Here is a 22615-nt window from a genome sequence, read left to right on the forward strand (position 1 = left end):
GGTTCTATAACAATTACCTGAATAAAACATTAACATTCTACTTTCAATTGATGAAGGAGATAATTTTTATTTACATACACACACACACACACACATATACAAAAGAATATATATTCTATGTAAATCTGGCTTTGCAAATGTATAAAGTGATTTCAACACAACTAATACATATGACACATCAACACAACACACAACACTGATTAGTTAGTAAATAGGAATGCTTTGTATTGAAATTTAATAGCCATTTGAAAACTACTATTTGAAAAAACATCAAATTAGAAGATAAAAATGTCTTAGGTAAAAAGTTTGCCTTAAAGGATAGTTCTATATAACACATAATCTCATATCATGCAGCCTATGTAAGAAAATTCTGAAATTAGAACCAAAATTAAAAGCAAGTATTTATAAGAACTATTGAATATATGAACTAAGAGAAAATATTAGGATACACTCTTAGAAAAATTCTGTATTGCTTTTCAAACACATGATCTTGAGTTAGGAAGACAACCAGTTATCACAGTTTGAAGTTAAGGAATTGATATGTATACTTACTACTATCTATTATGTAATTAGAATAACATGAGGTAGATTTCACAAGATCTTCCTCAGCCTTGGATCCTTGGAAGATTGAATCTCTTTCATTCTGTGATTCTTCAACACCTAAAATAATGAATTCCAAATAATAAGTTTATAATTCTTAAAAGATTCTGTTATCATCAAACTTGAAACCAAGAGCTTCTTTCTAAAGTGAGAAAGAATCCTGAAGGAAGCACACTTTCAGAAGGTTGTCTGTCAGCTTGACTTAACTTCAGTATGATTAATTACATGGTTAAGTCTGAAATGATGGCTTTACCACCTACCAGATCATCAGACAGTATAACATAGCTCAAAAATCTAGGAATAACAACATCTAAAAAGTCTTACACAAAGAAAACTAATGACCTGAATGATTTTTATATCTTATTAACTTCATTATAGCTTATTTTAATAAGACATTATGGGCTTGCAAAAATTGTTAGATTTCTGTCCCTGGCCACAAAAAAATATTGTTAGTCTTTAATAGTTATTGAAGTCTAAAAATTATATTTCTGTGAATATGGATAATGAAATTATCTGAATTTTCAAACAACCATCAAGACATGAGCTAATATAAGATTATCTGTTATACTGAATCATAACACATCAACCTATAAGACTCTCTTCCTTTTCCATACCTATCTTATCACTTTCCAACAAACTCTTCATTTCCACTACTGCTCCTTAAACTCATTCTCTGAATGAAATGCATTCATGATCATGCTTTTGTATGTAACAACTCATATAAAGCTTTTACTCTACCCAACCTTAAAAAAACCATCACCACCTTTTCTAGGGAGCCACATATGTTTTGGAGTTCTCTGAATTTTCTATGCACTGTAATTGCTTTGTCAGGGTTAAGTAATTTCCAGGTATGTATGTATTTGCACTACCTCCTCAAAACAAAAGTAACTTTTTATTTTCAGTAACTTGGAATCATGGGAATTTATATCTGGGGAGGGGGTAATACTAGACATCAAGGACCAACATTCTAATTCATAGTTTCTCATCTCTAATTTGCTCTAAATCTCCAAGGAAGAGAGGGAACAAAACAGAAGCTAATCTAAGTGTCACTGGGTAGACTGAAAAGCATCATGACATACTGGAAAGATTCAAATTTAAAAGCCCTGTCCTGTTACTTATTGCCAACTAACTTTGACAAGTTACTAGTACAAATAAAGGGGCTAGATCAGATGAACTTTGAAGCTCCCTGAAGTTTATGATTTTATGATATCAGAACCATTTCCTCATTTTCTTAAATAAAAGTTTAGGAAGGTAAAGGTGAAGTGCCTGGCCTGAGGTCATCCAGCCAATGATGGAGCTGGGACTAGAATTAAATTACAGTACTAGTTTTCTATTGTCTGTCCCCACAGCTTTTACTTTGTTACATAAGAGCATAGATAATCAATAAATATGGATGGCTAAAGCCACCTCTTTTCCCCAAATAAAAGTTTGGTAAATTTGCCAGAATTTTTCATAGTAAGATTTCATTTATTTCAGCAGGCAACCTTTTAAATTTGCTGGTTTACTAGAGACTGTATTTGTCCTACACTTCCTTAGTTACTGAACAATTTGTTATTATTTCTTTCATAGAAATACATTATTGGACAGATATGTAGAGATTCCAACCATAATAACCAATCTATTTATATTTCAACATCTTTTTAAGATACATGATTTCATCAGTGTGAACACTCTAAAGCCTAATGAAGTTTCTAATCCCTTTACACCTCAACAGTCAGGCTACTGTGGCCAAATCAATTTATTACCTAATGGTCACTCTCCTGTTGATGATTTTCTACTTTAGTTAAGCAAATCCTCAAGAAGACAGATATATGGTCTGCAGCTGGACCTCAACTCAAATCTTTTCCATCTTTTTAGAATTTGCCAGAACCAATATTCCACTGGCACTTAATAATCCTAAATTTACTCCAGGTAGTGATGATGCAACAAGCCAATTTAAAAGTTTTATCATCTAATTTGATTCCTCAAAAATTCAGTGAGATATAAGTACTACATAGATATTACAGAGGAAGAAACTGAAGTTCAGAGAAATAAAATCAATTACCTGTGATCAGACAGTTGGTAAATTAATCCAGAACAATACTCCATCCACTATGAATGGAGTTAACTTTTAAATATAGAGTAATTTCTTTGAAATCTTTCTCTCTTTGGAGATTAAATATTCAACTCTACCCTGTGTTTTTCAACTATGTATCTGTCACACAAAATAATTCTATGTGTTTATTTTGCCTAGTAGGTGTACATGCTAACTTACCCTACGGAACATATATTCCTAGAAGGTAGGGATTATTTTAATTTTTGTCCTTGAAGCTCCAGAGCCTAGCATAGTAGTTGGCTCACAGTAGACACTTAAAATACTTGTTGATTGACTAAACATGTTCATTTTAGGAAAGTTTGGAAGTTGATTTGTTTAAAACCATTTGGGAGATGGGAAATGAAATGACATGTATTATTAAGAATAAAAATAGCTTAGTGTTTTTCAAAGTATTTTTTATAAATGCTTTGATTCTAGTGAAAGAAATGCTAGAACTTAACCCAGTTTTTCTAAGTCTACTTCTCTTCCCACTAATTCATTATTTTCCTTTTTACTCTGTCTAGAAACTAAATATAATTTAGTAAACAATTCTGTTTACCAATTAAATGAAAAAAGTCAATTGTAATTTCATTCCTATGAATAAGTGAATTAAGTCTTTAAATTTAAGTCCAAAGTATTTCTTACCACTTTATAAATAGGCTGTAGTCTACAATGTGATTATCATTTAAAATTTCAGTTACTCACCAACTTTCCTTAAAGAAAATGTATAAGCTGTATCCCCAAGTCTAATCAATTCACCAGTGGACTCTGATCCATCTACTTCCCAAAATGGAACAAAAAACTCAGAAGATTGGGAAGACCTGAAAAAGTTTCTTGATCAGTCACATTCAGTCATTGCTTGTGTCAAAACCCATAAAAGGTTTTTTTTCCCCAAGTTAGGATTCCTCTATTATCTAGTCATATAAAATATTACAATAATAGGACTGGTTGGTGGCCCCCAATCTTTGCAATTTTGCACTTCGCTCTTTTGCTTATTTTGTTCTGTTTAATAGAGATTTGCCACCTTTACTCTCTGGCTCAATAGTTGGCAACAATTTTCAAACAAAGGTAATAGAATAAGTATAACTATATAAGAATTTTCAAACTGTCTTGTAGTTAATAACCATTTGTTGAACTGAATTTTAATAGGAAGGAAGCTTAAGGATCATTTGATCCAATCTTCTCATTTTATAGAGATGTAAATTGAATATCAAAGCAATAAAATGGCTCGCTCAATGTCACTTAAAAAGTTGACAATTTAGATTTTACTTTATAATGATAACCTTTAATGATTTCCCCAAAACATCTATGTCTAAAAATCAGAATGCTTTCTAAAGCATGATGAACTGTGAAGTATTTGGGGACCAGAAGATATCACAAAAATCATATTTTAGAAAACTAATATGTAAGTCAGGGGTCAAAAAATTCCTTTGGGAAGATTTTAACTTACTTATAAAAGAGTTTTTAAAATTTAAATTGAATATTTTTATTTATCCAGTTATATGTAAAACAATTTTATTTACATTTGTTTTTAAAACTTTTGAGTTCCAGTTTTTTTTCCTTCCTCCCCATCTCCAGCCCTTTTAAAGAAGGCACATGTGAAATTATGCAAAACATTTCCATAAAAGTCACGTTGTGAAAGAAAATCATCTTCTCCCCTCAAAAAAACCCTCCAGAAAAAAAGTTTGGTTTTTTTTTTTTAAGAGTATATTTCAATCTGTATTCAGATATAATCTTTTCTTTCTCTGGGTATGGACAGCATTTTTCATCATGTCTTTCAGGATAATCATGGATCACTGCATTGCTGAGAATAGCAAAATCATTTACAGCAAATCATCCCACAACATTGCTACTACTTTATATACAATATATTTCACTTTGTTTGAATTCAAGGAGGCCTTTCTAGGTTTTTCTGAGAGCATCCTGCTCACCATTTCTCATAGAAAAATAATATTACATCATAATAACATATCACAATTTGTTCAGCCATTCTCCAATTGACAGGCATTTGCTCAAGTTTCCAATTCTTTGCTCTGAGAAAAGAGCTACTCATAAAATATTTTTGTACATATAGGGTATAGGCCCCCTTTTCCCTTTTTATTTAAACCTCTTTTGGAATTATCCCTTGTAGTGATATTGTTAGGTCAAAGGATATGCATGATTTCAAAGCCCTTGGGTATAGATCAAGTCTTGTAATCATTTATCAATTGGGTAATAGCTTATTTTTTTTTAAAATAAATTTGACTTAATTCCCTATGTTTGAGAAATGAGGCCTCAGCAGAAAAACTTTCTTCAAAATTCTTTTTATAATTACTATTGCTAACTGTATTTCTCGTTGATTCTCTCTTTTCATCCTGTCCCTCCTCAAGTGTTTTGCTACTCACCATTCCTTCTTCCAATATGTCCCCTCTTTTATCACCATTCCCTCTTCCCATAATCCCTTTCCCTCCTAGTTTCCTGCAGGGTAAGATAGATTCCTATGCCTAAATTAAGTGTGTATGTTTCATCTCCTTCACTCACTTTCCCTATCTTCCTCTAACTTTTTCTTGTCTCTCTCTCTCTTTTTTTTTTTTTGGCTGAGGCAATTGGGGTTAAGTGACTTGTCCAGGGTCACACAGCCAGGGAGTGTCTAAGACCAGATTTGAACTCGGGTCCTCCTAACTTCAGGGCTGGTATTCTATTTACTACACCTTGCCTTTTTTATGGCAGGTAATTTTCACCATTTCACCTTTCCCTTTCTCATTCTCCCAGTATATTCCTCTCTCTGACTTATATTTTTAGATATTATCCCCTCATATTCAACTCACACCTGTGTCCTCTGTCTATACTCCCTGTAACTGCCATAATAATGAGAAAGTTTTAATGAGTTACTAGCACTCTCATGAAGGAATATAAACAGATAAATCTTATTTCCTTTTGCACCACTCAATTGTCTTCCCAATTTTTCTTTTATCTCTCAATTTTCAAAATCCCCTTTGAGTTCTTCCATGGCCCAAGCCCAATTCTTATTTTTCTTGGAGGCTTTGGATGTAGGAACTTTGACTTTGTTATCTTCTGAGTGTGTTTTGATATTTCTTGTCAGCATAGTAATTTTCTATGGTCAAAATATTTTCCTAGCCTATTACTTGACTTTTAATTCTCTGTTAAAGTAGGGATCTATTTCCAGAGTTGAGGGGATCTCCCCCCCTCCAAGCTTCTGGGGTTTTGTGCAGCTGTTTTCAGAGATCCTTCTAGGAATCTGGCCACAAGCCCTAGAACTGTGTCTCTGCCCTTCTATAGCTATAAGATCTGGTGTGCTCACTGACCCACACTTAACACCATACACCAAAATAAAGTCAAAATGGGTTCATGATCTAGGCAGAAAGAATGAGATTATAAATAAATTAGAAGAACATAAGATAGTTTACTTTTCAGACCTGTGGAGGAGGAAGGAATTTGTGACCAAAGAAGAACTAGAGATCATTATTGATCACAAAATAGAAAATTTTGATTATATCAAATTAAAAAGCTTTTGTACAAACAAAACTAATGCAGACAAGATTAGAAGGGATACAATAAACTGGGAAAACATTTTTATAGTCAAAGGTTCTGATAAAAGCCTCATTTCAAAAATATATAGAGTCAATTATATTATATTATATTATATTCAATTATCAAAATATATTAGAGTCAATTGACTCTAATTTATAAGAAATCAAGCCATTCTCTTTAAATGGTCAAAGGATATGAACAGACAATTTGCAGATAAAGAAACTGAAACAATTTCTAATCACATGAAAAGATGCTCTAAGTCATTATTAATCAGAGGAATGCAAATTAAAGACAACTCTGAGATACCATTACACATCTCTTAGATTGGCTAGAATGACAGGAAAGATAATGCTGCATAATGGAGGGAATGTGGGAAAACTGGGACACAGATACATAGTTGGTGGAATCGTAAATACATCCAGCCATTCTGGAGAGCAATTTGGAACTATGCTCAAAAAATTATCAGACTGTGCATATCCTTTGATCCAGCAGTGTTACTACTGGGCTTATATCCCGAAGAGATCTTAAAGAAGGGAAAGGGACCTGTATGTGCAAGAATGTTTGTGGTAGGTCTCTTTGTAGTGACCAGAAACTGGAAACCGAGTGGATGCCCATCAATTGAAGAATGGCTGAATAAATTGTGGTATATAAATAATATGGAATATTATTGTTCTATAAGAAATGACCAACAGGATGATTTCAGAGAGGCCTGGAGAGACTTGTATGAACTGATGCTGGGTGAAATGAGCAGGACCAGGAGATCATTATATACTTCAACAACAATACTATATGATGATCAATTCTGATGGATGTGGCTCTCTTCTACAATGGCATGAATCAAATCAGTTCCATTTGTTCAATAATGAAGAGAACCAGCTACATCCAGTGAAAGAACTCTGGGAAATGGGTGTGAACCACAACATAGCATTTCCACTCCCTCTGTTTCTGTCTGCTTGCATTTTGATTTCTTTCTCAGGTTAATTTTACCTTATTTCTAAGTCTGACTTTTCTTGTGTAGCAAAATAACTATATGGGCATGTATACATATACTTTATTTAACATACACATTAATATATTTAACATGTATTGGTTACATCTGCCATCTGGGGGAGGGGGGAGGGGGGAAGGAGGGAAAAAGTTGGAACAGAAGGTTTTGCAAAGGTCAATGCTGAAAAATCATCCATGCATATATCTTGTAAATAAAAAGCTATAATAATAATTAAATAATTTTTTTAAAATCTAGTATGCTAAAGCAACAGCATCCTTCCTCGATGCTAGTAAAGAAAACTCCTGCGAGCTAAGGCCTCCAAAAGCTGCCACAACCACCACTACCCATGGCCAATCCTGGTTTGCTGGTTTCCCACCTTATTGATAGACCTTTTCTGCTGACCTTCCAAGTCATCTTTGGTATCTCTGGACTAAGAGGTCTAGAAACTGCCAGTAATGACACAGAGGCCCAAGGCCCATTCTTGCAAGTATTGGCAGGACCTGCTCAGGACTGGGAGCTAGACTCCCATTCTGGTATTACAAACCTTTCTTACTGGATCTCTTAAGTTGTCTTCAGCTGGACATTTCACTCTGTTTTTTTTTGTGTATGTTTTGACACTCTAAAATGTATTTAGAGTCATTATTTAAAGAAATTTGGAGTGCTTTGGGGGAAGGCTTGGTGAGGCCCTCCCTTCACTCTGCCATCTTGGCTCCATCTCCCACTTATAAAAGATTTTGCAAAATTCTGAAGCATGGTAATTAATGTAACCAGTTTAAGTTAATTACTGTCATTCTGGAATATTGTATTAAACAGCTATACTAAGTAAAAGGAAAAATGAAACTTGTTATAAGTCAACAAAAACAAAGCCTACCTTCCAAATGATGTCATGGCCTGTGCTGGTTTGGTCTCTCCAATTTTTTCTTCCAATTCTCTTGAAAATATACCTTGAATTGATTCTTTAGCTACTCGGTCAGTTTCAACTATTTAAAATACATTTTAAAAAATTCATGTGAATATCATCAGATTTGCTAAACCATAGAAATAAATAATTAAAGTATTTATTATACCACCCATACATATTTCCTCCAGAGATAAACATAACAATCTCTCCCATGGCTTAATGAATTGTTATGACCAGAAAATAAACTTTTCTGTGGCTAACTTTCTGATGAGACCCGTTGTAAATTGTTCCTAGATAATATTAAAACAGATATATCCATTTCTTTTACTAGATTTAAAGTATTTCCAGACTGATAGGACCCTATCACAGTTGGTCCTATTCTGTTACCTGTCACAAAATGGCACTGGAATAAAATGGTAAATAGGACTGAGATGATATGAGTCAAGGCTGAAGCTTCTATTATTCTATCACTTCAAGTTAACTCTCAAGCTTTCCTTCAGAGATAAAGTTTCTATTTTATTTTGTATTTAACCTGATGACAATCAATAAAGGACATCTTACAAAATATGGAAGAAAAGTAAAATTGTTTTCTCATAATTTAGTATTGTAGAATGTTACAAAAAACAAGAGAAAACAACATAAAAGAATTCTTCCCCCTTAATTTTTGAGTTCAAAAGGATTTATATGAAACATTAAAGCTCTGATACATAATTCTGAGAAAAATGTAAATTGGGAATTATGTTTAATCAACATAATCAGACTTGTTTTCAGCTAAGGCCTGCTATGAATTAAATTTAATTAAGCTAGCTTTTATTAGTAAGGTGTTAAGAGAATTTAACTTCTCTCTTATAAGCCTAAGTCCCTTGTTTTATAAGATTTTTCTTTTTCTATGTGGGTTAAAATTCCCCTTTTTATATATGAGTTAATTCTTCATCTAGATTAATGAAAATTTATGAAACACTTCATGATGCTCTCATTGCATATCAGTGAATTGCTCGATTAATCAGATACCCAAACCAATAAGAAAGCCAAGTTTTGATCTAATTAAAGCCACATGGAGTTGGCAATGCCTACATATCCTACTGTTACAAATCAACTTACTTCCTATTAATATTCATCCTATTCCTATAAACCCCACAAATATGCACTAATATTGTGGATATGTATTTTGATTCTTTTCTTTCTAGATTATAAGAATGCTTTGTATTTCTTCCATGAATGTCTTAGTAAATAGAGTGAATGGCTCTTCAGTAGCTTTGTTCATAACCTGAACATATTCAGAATTTTTTTTGACTCAGATCTAGTATGACACTAGTATGGTAAGCTTCAATTCCCATAATGCTTGTGACTTCTGAGACATGTTCACTAAGAGAAATCCTCAAAAAGATGTTTCCCAGAGAATTGTACATGAGCTTATACCATGGTTATGTCAATTGTTGAAGACTCTGCAATTGGTAAGGATTTTGTTTAAGGAGACAAGGAGCAAGTGAAATAAGAAGCTACTGCGATGGTCCAGGTAAAGAGTGGTGAGGGTCTGAAATAAGGCTGTGCAAAAGGAGGGAAATGTAAAAGACATTGTAGAGTTAAAAAGGAAAAATGTGGCAAATGATTGGACATGTGGGTGAAGAAGAATGAGGAATAGAAGAAAATGTCAGTGTTACAAACCTGAGAGGCTGAAAGAATGGTGGTTCTTTAAGTAGGAAACTTAGAAGATTTGAGGAGTGGAGAATGTATGGGTACATGGAGTTAAGTCCTATTTTGAACATGCTGCTTTTATGTTTGGGATATATGATTAGAGAGATTGATATATATATACACACACACACACACACACATACATATATACATATACATACGTACACATACACAAATATATACTGGTGAGTTGTCTGCATATTCAAACCCATGGAAGTTAAAAAATTATAAGGAAATTGGAAAGGGGAACAATTAGGTGGCACAGTAGATAGAGCACAGGTCCTGGGGTCAGGAAGACCCAATTTCAAATATGGCCTCAGACATTTACTAGCTGTGTGACCTTGAGCAAATTGAGCCAAAAAAAAAAAAAAAAAAAAAAAAAAGAAAGTATAGATTACAACACTTTCTAAATAAGTGTAGGAAATACAGATTCCCTCTTTTTAATGCTATTTCATACCCAAGGATCTGTGATCTCATCAATTTCAGAATTCTGTCCAATGATTGCAGATTATAATCCATTCACAGCTATCCATTCTGAGCAATTCTCATCCATGTTCACTCAAAAATTCACTATTGGAGGTCCACCCAAAATGATGGACTACTCCTGTACTTTTCCTCAATATCACATGGGCACATAAAGGCAAGACAATATCCATTATTGTTTGCTCTTGCTATGAAATCAGCCCATCTTTTTGCCATACAATGATTTGATTACATCATTTACTCTGTTGTTTTTCAGAATTCCTTGTTGGCTATAGGTTAAATCCTTATCCCTGCCACCATTCTTCACCCTGGCCACCAGTTCAACTCAAGCATGTTTTCACTGAGCTTGATGCAATGACAACAGTGTTTCACATCTTAAAGCCATATCCAACACTAGTAAATTATTTGTGTTCAAAAGATGGACTGTTGCTGTTTTGGGAACCTTGAAGTCTTTGCAATTCTTCCCTCAAAGCAATCTAGTATTCTTCCCTTCTTTTCAACTTACTTTTCAACTCTTGAGTACAACTCAGTGTCAATCTATATTGTTTATCTCATATATACAAATTGTTGGACAAATTCTATAAAGCATTCATTCAGATGCACATGGTAACTTGGGAGATACTTCTTCCTCTTTCGGTCTTACCAGAGATCACAAATTTCTTAGGAGAGAATCAGCAGGGGCAGCTAGGTGTCACAGTGGATACAGTAGCACCCCTGAAGTCAGGAGGACCTGAGTTCAAATCTGGTCTAATCCTAGCTGTGTGGCCCTGAGCAAGTCACTTAACTTAACCCAGTTGTCTCAGCAAAAAACCCAAGGGAAAAAAAAAGAGAGAGAGAGAATCAACAACATCTTGGGATTTGATGTAACTGATACTATGCCATTCATAAGCAAAGATGTACGGAAGACCTCATTTTCACAATGAATTATTGCTCCCTCAGCCTGGACTCTGAGCTTGATGATCTCTATCACAATGACAGATAGTTTTGGTAAACATACATCTCCCTACTTGAGATATCTTAAGGATATTAAAAAGGGTTATTTCTGGTGATACATTTCCCAATCTTACATCAACTTGACAAATGGATAGGAGACATCTTGCAAAAGAACCTGAAGGTAGTATTCTACTTCCATTCTATCCCTTTTACTCTTCCCTTACTTCAAATGCTACCAGAATGACTTCCCTGGCAGACCCAAAGACATGACATATAATAAAACCTACCTCTACATTCCAATGCAATCTCTTCCCCTATTTTCAGGACTGTGGAGACCACCTTCATGGCTCCAACCAGTAGAAATTTCTCCTAATTACAACTGATAGCTAGCCAGGTGCCAAGACCCTGAAGCACCAGTGCTACAAAGTCCTGAGCTACAGGTGCTAGGGCAGACAGTTCTGCAGTACCAACAGAGCCAAAAGCCGGGAAGCAACATACCAGCAGAGCAGATACAGGGCAGACAATCCTGTACCATTAGAGCTGAAAACCTCTGAAGGGCCAGTCTAAAGAAGTAAAAAAGAGAAGGAGCAGGACAGTACAATAAGCCAGGACACCTTAGGGAGGGGGCAAGGGGAGAGTGAGAGGGAAGAAGAGAAGATGATGACAGAGCTCTGCGACACTCTATTAAGTTCAACACCCCATTGGGGCCAGTTCTGATCACACACGTTAGGTGAGGCAGAGATCTCAGCAAATTGTGAATTGCTCAGCATGGAAGGAGATAGAGATACTTTGAGATCCAGTCCCAAAGTAAACAACCAGAGGGAAGTCAGAAAGTTGAGGAATAGGGAAAATAAGAAGAAAAAAAACTGAATTAGTACTCAAGATTTCAGAAAGGAAAAAACTCACACTTAAAGTATTCAAAAAGAAAATCAGCAAGGTGATACGGCCTCCAGATTTAGTAAATGAGTTCAGGCATCTATGAATAAATACTTCAAGACAAAAGAAAATGATCTAACACTTGATGAGACACAGTAGTATGGAACCATAAACACTGTTCCTGACCGTTTTAAACGTGAAATGAAAATTATGAGAGCAGAATTTATTGACTGCACAGCAAAAATAATTAGCAGAAGAGAAAAACTAGAATCTGCAATGGCAATCCTCACCATATAAATGAAAGAGGGAATAATATATTGAGAATGCAAATACTCAAATATGAAGGGTAAATTATTTTATTTTTATAAGAAAGGAATAAAAACTTCAGACTTTATTTTGAGGGAATGGGATAGAATATCATAAAATAGAATTCTATAAATAGAAGGAATCTTTTAGTTTATTGGATTATCTGTAGCTTAGCTAGGAGGTGTGGTGTATTTCTTCTTTAATATATAATGGTTCTCTCTGGGAGAAAGCAGGTTTCTCCGGGAGGTGTTCTGGAGGCAGCCTTAGTTTCAGTCAAAAGTAATAATCACCCAAATGCAGCCAGGTGATAAAAGTTCAAACAGCTAAAGTGATAAACAGCCAGGTGATAAAAGTGCAAAACAGCTCCAATGTAATTACAAAGGATAGACTGTGCTAGACCTAAACTCAGGAAGACCCGAGTTCAGTTTATCCTCACATACTTACTAGTTGTATGATCCTGGTAAAGACAATTAATCCTCTATCTATAAAATGGAGATAACATGAAGGGTACTTTAGAAGGAGCAAAAATCATTAACTTGAAAATATGCTCACTTTGTAAAAGCAAAACATACTATTTCAAAGAGATGATGAGTTGAAACAAATCTAATGATTATAGATTTTGCAGAAGACTAAACAGAACAAAAAATACCTAAACACCTTATTGCAGGAAATAATGGGAAAAGAATTACATAAATGGGAAGAGAATTTGTGAACATAGAAAATAAAATCCAAACTGAAATAATACATAGATTGCCTCCAGGAAAAAAATCTCAAGGCTGCAAACTTCAAGAAACAGTGATTAAATTTAACAATTCCAATTCATAATCAACAATGAATACAGAGGAATCGTATATTCTTGATATTTTTCAGTCAATTTTAAGACGGCAAAAATGGGATCAATTCTTGAATTGTATTTGCTCCCTTTTAGTAGTACTCACATCAAACAGAGCTTCTTCAATTCATGCATAGATAAGAATATTTGCATTTCAATCTCATCTTCTCTTGGTCCCCTTCTTTTAGTTATCTATTAAAAAGTGTGGGCTTTTTTTGGGGGGGATATCTTTTTCTCCTTTAGCTATCTTGTAAAACAATCCGTCAGCATCTTCACAATTATATCTCCTCGAATTACAATGTGTAATTGATCTAATCCATTTGGTTTTTTCTCTTGTTTCATATTTTAATAGAATGTTTTTGTTATTGAAAATACTCATCTCTGGCTTGGTATATCAATGAGATTTCAAGACACTTACTCTTAAAAAAGGGTAATAACACCTTTTTTGAGGGTTATTTATATATATAAGCAAGAAATTTAAATAACTTTCCTGTAAATATCCATTAAGCAAGTTAAGCATTCTGTATCTAAAGCACATATTAAATATGAAATACAAGGTTAATTTTATAACAAAGCAATGTGATAAGGAAAACCAATATATGTTTATTTATGTTTGGCCAATGAAAATAATGTTCAGTCATTCTAAAGATCTTCATTCACTAGTATCTATTCTGTCAATATCCACTAGGTTACTTGACTAAATCTTCATCCAAGTGAAGTTGACTTTTTATCATTTCTAGTTGCATACAGTTCTATCATTTATGGAATTGGAGTCAACAGAATAGAAGGTAGTTTTCCTTTATCTCTGTGCCACAATTTCACTTGCAAAATTTTTTTTTTTTAATTTGTAGCACCAAATACTCTATGCCTATCTGCATATCTATCTGAATTTCCTTCACATTTATTAGACAGTAAAAGCTTTTAATTCTGGAAAAATATTTTTTTAAGTCTATGGAATCTATCAGAGAATTTGTCTTTGTGATCAACTTAAAAAAAATTCAATCAATGAAAATCCACCTCTTCTCCCCCTTACCACACTCTTTACCCTTAAGGACAAAAACTGTTGTATACTCATAAGAGTCAAGCAAAATACATCCTTTGGCCTGGACCAGTTCACAATTCCACTAACCATGCATTAAATGTAATTTTTCCTACAGTCTTTCCCATCTCGGTCATTTTCCTATAAACTCTGCCAATCTTATGGATGTGAGTAAAATTTCAGAGTTGTTTTTAATTATCATTTCTCTACTTATTTTAAATGTATGTATTCATATGGCAACTGATAGCTTGGATTTCTTCCTCTGAAAATTGCCTGTTCAAAATTTTTGACCACTTGTTAATTAGGGAATGACTCAATCATGTAAATTTGAATAAAGCTTGGAATTTTAGCTATATTATCAGTACAATTTTTAAAATTTATGCAATTAAAAGTTTTCCATTTTACCTCCTGTGACTCTTTCTTGTTTAGTCATAAACTCTTCTATAGATGATATAGAGATAATATCTTCCTTGTTCCTCTAATTTGATTATGATGGCACCCTTTATTGTCTAAATCATGGACTCATTTGGAGCTTATCCTAGAATATATTGTGAGAAGTTAGTCTATACTTGATTTTCTGTCAGACTGCTTTCTGCTTTTCTTAATAGATTTTATTGAATAATGAATTCTTACCCTAATGATTGACATCTTTGAATTTTTCAAATAAAAGGCTATTGTGCTTCTATATATTATATATCTAATCTTTCCAATGCCTAACATTTCTTAACAGTATAAAATCGTTTTGATGATTATTGTTTTATGGTATAATTTAAGAGCTGAGGGCATCTATGCAGCACAGTAGATAGAGCACCAACCCTGAAGTCAGGAGGACCCAAGTTCAAATGTGCCTTAAACACTTAACACTTCCTAGCTGTGACCCTGGGCAAGTCACTTAACCCCAATTGCCAAGGGGGGTGGGGGTGGGGGAGGAGAGAAAGGGGATCTAGACCTCCTTTCCCCAATTTTTTAAATTGATTCTCTTGAGATTCTTTATCTTTTGTTGCTCCAGATGAATTTTTCTTATTTTTTAAAAAAGCACTATAAAGTAATTCTTCATGTCTAATTCAAAAGGCCTTATATAAAAGCAGATTAATTTAGATAGTATTGTTATTTTTATTATTCAGTCATTTCAGTTGTGTTCAACTCCCACATTTGGGGGGGTTTTCTTGGCAAAGATAGTGAAGTAGTTTATCATTTCCTTCTCCAACTCATTTTATAGATGAGGAACTGAAATAAACAAAATTAAATGACTTGGGTAGGGGGTCAACAAAGCTAAGAAGAGTCTGATGTGAACTCAGGAAGAAGAGGTTTCCTGATTTTTGGCTCAATACTCTACCTATTATGCCACTTAGCTGCCTCCCAACTTAACCTATCCATAAATAATTAATACTTCTCCAATTATTTAGAGCTTTTATTTCTATAAGAAAGTTTTTTTGGTAGTTATATCTGTATTGTTGCTTTGTATATCTTGACAAGTACACTCCTAAGTATTTTATAAATTATAGAATTTTTCTATCTCTTCCTGAGGGATTTTGTTGGTAGTATATAGAAATACTGATGACTTATGGGAGTTTATTTTATTCTAATTTTGGAAGGAGCTTCTTGCTATAGAGATCTGACCACCCCTTGAAATCTGGTTTGGCGAATATGACTGAAACAGGAAGTCAGTTTCAGGCATCACCCTGAATTAATTTCAAGCCAATATTCGCCATTGACAGAAAAGGTGATATAAAAGTATAGGAAATGTACTTGAAACAAATTTTGTAGAGTGATTTTAAGCTAAAATACTAAAGGATCACAAGCAGTAAGTGAAACCTGTTTTATAAAATGACCAAAAACTATTATGTATTATGTATTTGAGAAGTCATTTAAGAAACCTTAAAATAACAGGATTAAGATTGTCAAATATTATAAGGATAGGCTAACGGTGTTCCAAGTACAAGGACAAGGTGTTCCAAGGACAAATTCATAATAGTATGATCTAGTTAGAAAATCATAGAACATTATAGATCATTAAGTTCAAACCTCTTATTCTACTGATAGCAAACAAGTTCAAAATAAAACCAAACTTTCAATTTTAAAAACTCACCTTTTTCCTGAGAGGATGCCTCACTATATTCTGTAAGGTACTCCAACAATCCATCAAATATTTCCAAGAGATTTTTAATAGATTCCTTATTTCCTCTAACAACATTTTCTCCTAAATACAAAACAGAATATTTTAAAATATCTTCATTAATGTAAAATACACATTCTTCAAATGAACATACCTGGATAAAAAGATTCAAAAATAGGGGATCCTAAATTAATCTAGTAGAAACCTGGGCACTGGAGTATTATTATGTAGAAGAAAAAAAACTTCTAAATGCTCTATCATGTCATCTTTTAGCTTTTTAAGAGTAGGAAGGGTTTTTTGTCTTTTTCTGTATTCCCAGTGATTAAAATTATTTGGTAAATATCAAGTGTTATATAAATGCTTCCTAATGAACATTTATTAGCATTGTTTTAAAATTTTATTTTTAATCATTTTATATCTCAGGATACTATTCCCACTTTCCTCAGATAGCTCTCAGAGAGCTATCCCTTATAACAAAAAAGATAAAAAACAGTGTAGTAAAAACTATTATATTAACCATGTCTAAAATTATAGGCATTGTTTCATATCCTTAACCCCCCCTTCCATGTTAGCAAAGAAAAGTGCATTCATATTTCTTGTCATTATAACTACTCAGAATTCTTTTTCAATTTATGTTGCTGGGGTTTTTTTTCTTTTCCATTTACACAGTTGTAATTATATATATATAGCTTTTCTGACTCTGCATATTTCACTCCGCAGCCAGTATAGAGAAGTTTTCACAAGTTTCTGTTTTCTTCATATTCATCTTTTCCCCATTACATTTATGCTCATTTGGTTAGCCAAGATTCATCTTATTTTTAAACAATAGGCTGTAATGGCACATGCTCTAGTAATATTTTCATAAGACAAAAAAACATTTCAACTAGTTTTTAATAGAGGAAGACAATCTAACTTGAATTTATATGTCCCTACCTGCATGCAGATACTAATCTTTGTTTAGGAGATATTTGTTGGACTAGAGCCTGGCATAGCTGATCAACTGTTGTGCTTAGAATAAGGAAGACCTGGGTTCAAATCCTGATTCTGACACTTCTGACAATGGAAAAAAATCACTAAACCTGAGTCTCAATTTCCTTGTTTTTCTGTTGCACTATTTCACAGGGATGTGGTGTGGATTATATGAGTTTTTGGTTTTGCTGAAGCAACTGGGGTTAAGTGACTTGCCCAGTGTCATTTAGGTAGGAAGGCCAGATTTGAACTCAGGTCTTCCTGAATTCAGGGCCGGTACTCTATCCACTCTTCCACCTAGCTGCCCCGGATTATATGAGTTAATGGATATGAAATACTGTATAAATATTATTGGGATATGAAAAATAAGAATTTCATATGCTTATTTCTTCATGAGTGTTTTTAATAGTCCACACTTTTTACTAATCAGATGGGCAGAAACATGCAAGGAAATTGGAGGGAGAACTCTCTTAATCAAAATTGGTCCTCACAGATTTTACAGCATTGGCAATGTAATGCATTTAAGATCTTACAAAAAAGACATCACTTATGTGTAAAGATCTTTTTCACTCTGCTGCCTCAGTACTTGGCAGTAGTACAAAACAACATGATGAAGAGAAGCAATGTTTGAAGTTTTGGTTTTGAGAGAATTCACTTATCTACTAATAATAAAAATGAATAATAAAGCTGTATTTAATACCATTCAAAAAGGTTACATAGAAGGCTTTTTTTTTTGTATTAAAGAACATCAAATAATGACTTATTTACACAAAAATTTAATGCTCAGAAGAACTTCTGGGATCAAAGCTTAAACAAATGAGTAAAAAAATTGAACATTCAATAAAATAAATTGTATAGTTTTCATTGCCTATCAAGGTATATAACTGAAAGTTAAGGTATCTGTAGTTCTCCAGGGTGGAGAAAAAGAGTTTAGTTGCCCAGCATTCCATACTGTGAACTATAATTCCTGTGTGAATTCAGTTCCCTTCAATGCTGGTCCCAATTTCCTCATCTGAAGGATGCAAAAGCCAGTTCTAACTATACCTAAAAGAATTGCAACATTAAAACCATGGCATACTAAAATATTCAAAAGTTTGACCACAATCTGTTTGGCATTCATGGTTCATCATCTACCTTTCCAGACTTATCTCATATAACTCCCCACTATTGGAAAACCAGATGGATTAGGCCTACTTTTTGCTCTTGGACACACCACAAACTTTCCAATCTTCTTGGCTTGGCTCACACTATTTTCTAAGATTAGAATTCCTTCTTTTTCTCCTTTTTAGTAGAATTTCTATAATTGAATGTCACTTCTATAAAATATTCCTACTCTCTTAAGAAACATTACCTTTTAAGTCTTAAAAAAACCTTTACTTTGCACCTCCTAAATGCATTTACGTAGTGTATATATATGTATAAATATGTATATGTATATATATATATATATATTCATAATAATATAGTTATTTGCCTTAGTGTCTTATCTCTCCTATATCTGTAAGATCCAAAAGGGCAGGAAGTATTTCTTTTTAATTTACTCTGATTCCTAACAAGGAGGTGCTTAAAGTACCAGGTGTTTAACATTTGAATGAATACAAACAAAATGAAGGAAAATAAATGAATAGAGTAATTTATTAGTCTCATTCCTTCATTTTTATCAATAAAGAAACCAGCACAAAGAAATTAAATGACTTGATGGGAAAACTCTTGCTAAAAAATGATTGCTTGGGAGAGTATGTGGTAAAAGTATTAAATATGGAATTGGAAGAGACTTAGGTTCAAATTTATCTATCATATTTCACTGTGATAATGGGCAAACAATTACTTCTACTTTCTAATCTTCATCTGTATAATTAAAACCATGATACTTAAAATCACTACTTACAGGATGGTTCTCAGGATCATATATGGAAAATATATTTAAGTACTTTGCCACTCTAATTAGCACCTAGTTTAGTGCCTATCACAGTAGATAATTGATAGCTATTTATTGATTTCTGGTCCCAATTTTTGAAGGTTATTAATTACAAGAGGGTATAACTCAAGGAACCCTATATATTTACATATATGATTATAAATCTAGTGTGTTAGCATTTAGATAATTTTTATCTACTCGATTAATGATGCCTAGGGCCCAAAGAAACAAGATAATTCCTTTAGGAAAAACATAATTGTTTGAATTCAGTTTGAGGTGGTTCACATTACTAACCTGTGATGTGGGACAAGCTGACCTGCAAGTAATCCAAAGCCAGTGAATCAATAATTGCTTGTACATTGTGTGCATGGTCTTCTTGGTTCTTAGGGACAGTTATTAGGTCTGTGAAGGGAGGCAAAAAGAGCTGTTTTATAACTGTACAATACCAAATTTAGAGAATGCTGACTAATTCATCAAGGAGTCTGATCAAGGGGTGTGAAAGCAGAAACACAGAAGAGGACCATAGAATCTAGCTCTCATCAATGCTAACCCATAGGCAGTAAGTTACTCTAAGTCAGTAAGATGACTAGAAATACTTTGAAGAGCACACTGACACAGAAAACTCAAATTGTGAAAGACAATTAGACTTTAAAGGGTGGAAAAATTTCAATATATTCATGCTTCGAATTCTTCTAAACTCTCAAATCAAATTCAAACTTTTAAATACTGATTCAATCTCATATAATCTCAGTGCCATTTAAAATATATCTATTTAGAAGAGCTACAATTAGGCAGTTATTAAATGCATGCAAAATGGCTTAGAACATTATTTAGTTGTGTCCAATTATTTATGATCCTGTTAACTATAGTATGTCAGTTCTATCATGTCTCTCTCAAAGTCTGTTCATGTTCATTGTTTTCCATGACACTAACTATCCATTCTATTCGATGCTATCTCCCTTTTTCCTTTTGCCTTCAATCTTTTCCCAAATGACAGTCTTTTCCAATGAGTCCTGCTTTTTTATTATGTGGCCAAAACAATTAAACTTTTCATTATGGAATATAGAATTTTATATCATAGGATTATATATGTATTAAGAAATGGAAAAGCTGTCACTAATGCATTACAGAAAGAATGTTAACATTTCAGTTAAAATAAGAGGTAGCATTTTCTTTTGTAACTTCAATAAAGACAACAACAGTGAAAGTAAAATATAGAAAAAAGACAAAAATAAAATACAGGAAAAAAAACTGTCCCCATGTCTTGGTATTCTTACCTGGCACTACTTCTCCCAAGATAGAATGATAAAGAGTAATAAACACATTTGCATCACACTCTGAAAGAGACTCTATCCTCAGGCAAATGTGACATTTCAAAAGAAGTTTATTGGCAATTGCTACCCATTCTGAAAAAAAAAAGGATGTAAAAAAAATTAGCAAGCTAAAAAAAAAATTCAGGTACTGAACTGTTTAATCAGGTTTAATCAAACTAAAAATTGTCTTTAAACTAAAAATATTTACAAGTTTAAGGAGTCCTACTATGTTTTTCTGTAACATCTTACTATAAATTCCTAAAAGACTTAAATCTTAGTTTCATTAGTATTTTAAGTAAATTATAAATTTATCCACTTCTGAGATATTGTTTTTACAATAATAGAATAAAAATAACAAAAAAGTAATTAATATTACATTTTTAACACCATGCAAGGGAGTTCAAATGTTACTTCAATATAACTTTAAACTGTAGCTCATGATATAAAAATAATGAACACCAGGAACTTTGAGATAGAGTTTGAATGTTAAAAGAGTTTTCATCCTTCTAATATCAACATAAGATACCATTCCATTAACTTCTCCACAACACCACCTTCCATATAAAGGTCCTTACTGTTCCCAAGAAGCTTTTAGTATCCTGGAGTCAAGGATTATCCTGTATTTACTTTGTATATAGTTACGTACATGTTGTTTCTCCCCATAAATTCCTTAAGGGGAGGGCTTATTTCATTTTTGTCTTTGTTTCCACAGAAGCTGAGGAGGTCCTTAATGTTTATAATTAACACAAAAAACAATCCTCTATCATTCTTTTGCTTTTCCGTAGCTACAATCTAGGACATTAACAAAATGGACTGCTAAACATAATAAAGTCGCTATCTACCCCTGGACAACAACTCAAACAATGCACAAAGCTGGTCATTCTAGGGAAATGTCTACATCTACATCGATTGTTTCAATTTTTTTCCTTTTTATTGAACCTTTTTTCAGTTTATTCTGTCTATATCTCTTTTATGTAGCTGTCTGCATTAGGGCTTCCCCATCAGATTGTTAAGTTTCTTTAGGACAGGAGGTGTGTATTCCTTCCTTTGTATCCCCCCAGGGGTTAGGGTAGTTCCTCAGATATAACAAACTTTAAATAAATGCTTGCTGACTTTAACTAGAAAAACCTCAACAAGAACATTTCCTCATACAAATCAGATCCAACTTACGGTGTTGGTAAACGACACCATAAATACATTAAGTAAGAAATTAAAACTTAAATACCAACACTGCCCAGACCCAGGTGATAACGAGGCTAACAAGAACTAAGAAAAGGAGGGCAAGGGGGTCGAACTTGATGGTGTTTTCACCAACAACTTTCGGAACAGAAAATGTTTTGCTTAGACTTCTTAAACATAAAAAAACACATTCTCCTAGATTCAGCACAAATCTACCTTCTCACAAGGAAGAAATGTACTAATAGTCTCGTACTAAAAGTACATGAAAAGTAGGTACTGTGCTGAGATTTTTTTTCCCAAGGAGAAAGTTACGGGTTAGAAAACCTAGATCTCTCCACGCCAGCCCTAAGACGCCCATCAAGAGTTCCCCAAACCTAGCCTTCCCCTCTTCCCTTCCCCCGCCCCAATCCCCGCTCTCGCTCCTCCGGCTGGCTGATCGCCTCATTAGGAAAAGGGGAGCCCAAATAACGGAGACATCATATAAAGCCACCCCCGGAACACGCCTCCCAGGAAGCCAGTGTTTCCCAGAAAGACTTCTTGAGCTCGGCTGGGGACTGAGGTGGGCTCAAAATGTTTTAAGGATTGTAAAGCGCTTTACACCATTAGTAGTTCTCAGCCTGCTCCACCAGCCTGCAGCAGGGAAGGGGAGGGGTGGCAGGCCCGCGCATTCGCAGTGTGCACACAACACTCCCCCCTCACGGTTGTCGGCTTCAGCCGGGAGACTCACCAGCCTCCTCCCGGGCCTCCATGTCCGCGAGAACTGTACTCCGGCGGGGCTCGCGGAGAACGGTGTCCTAGAGGGGCCGTTGAGTGAAAGGAGTGTGGCGGGGGAGGACGACGCGGGGCGCGGGAGGGGGGAGGG

General features: G+C 34.0%; 1 protein-coding gene across 3 annotated transcripts in view; it reads right to left on the minus strand.

The window, feature by feature from the left end:
- Positions 1-22601, minus strand: part of CEP95 (centrosomal protein 95) — a 45384-nt gene extending 22783 nt beyond the window's left edge. For 2 of the 3 annotated variants that reach the window (XM_051995284.1, XM_051995283.1), the window contains exons 1-7: positions 22481-22601; positions 20539-20667; positions 19556-19663; positions 16348-16458; positions 8065-8173; positions 3380-3495; positions 553-660 (exon numbers count right to left, since the gene is read on the minus strand). In XM_051995284.1, coding sequence (XP_051851244.1) covers positions 553-660; positions 3380-3495; positions 8065-8173; positions 16348-16458; positions 19556-19663; positions 20539-20667; positions 22481-22502 — 703 coding nt within the window. In that variant the 5' untranslated portion in view covers positions 22503-22601. Of the gene's footprint in view, positions 1-552; positions 661-3379; positions 3496-8064; positions 8174-14663; positions 14770-16347; positions 16459-19555; positions 19664-20538; positions 20668-22480 lie in introns of those variants that run through there. The other variant, XM_051995285.1, reaches the window with a different exon arrangement.
- Positions 22602-22615: the final 14 nt, after the last annotated feature.

This window comes from Antechinus flavipes, chromosome 4, assembly GCF_016432865.1.
Source record: "Antechinus flavipes isolate AdamAnt ecotype Samford, QLD, Australia chromosome 4, AdamAnt_v2, whole genome shotgun sequence".
NCBI lineage: Eukaryota > Metazoa > Chordata > Mammalia > Dasyuromorphia > Dasyuridae > Antechinus > Antechinus flavipes.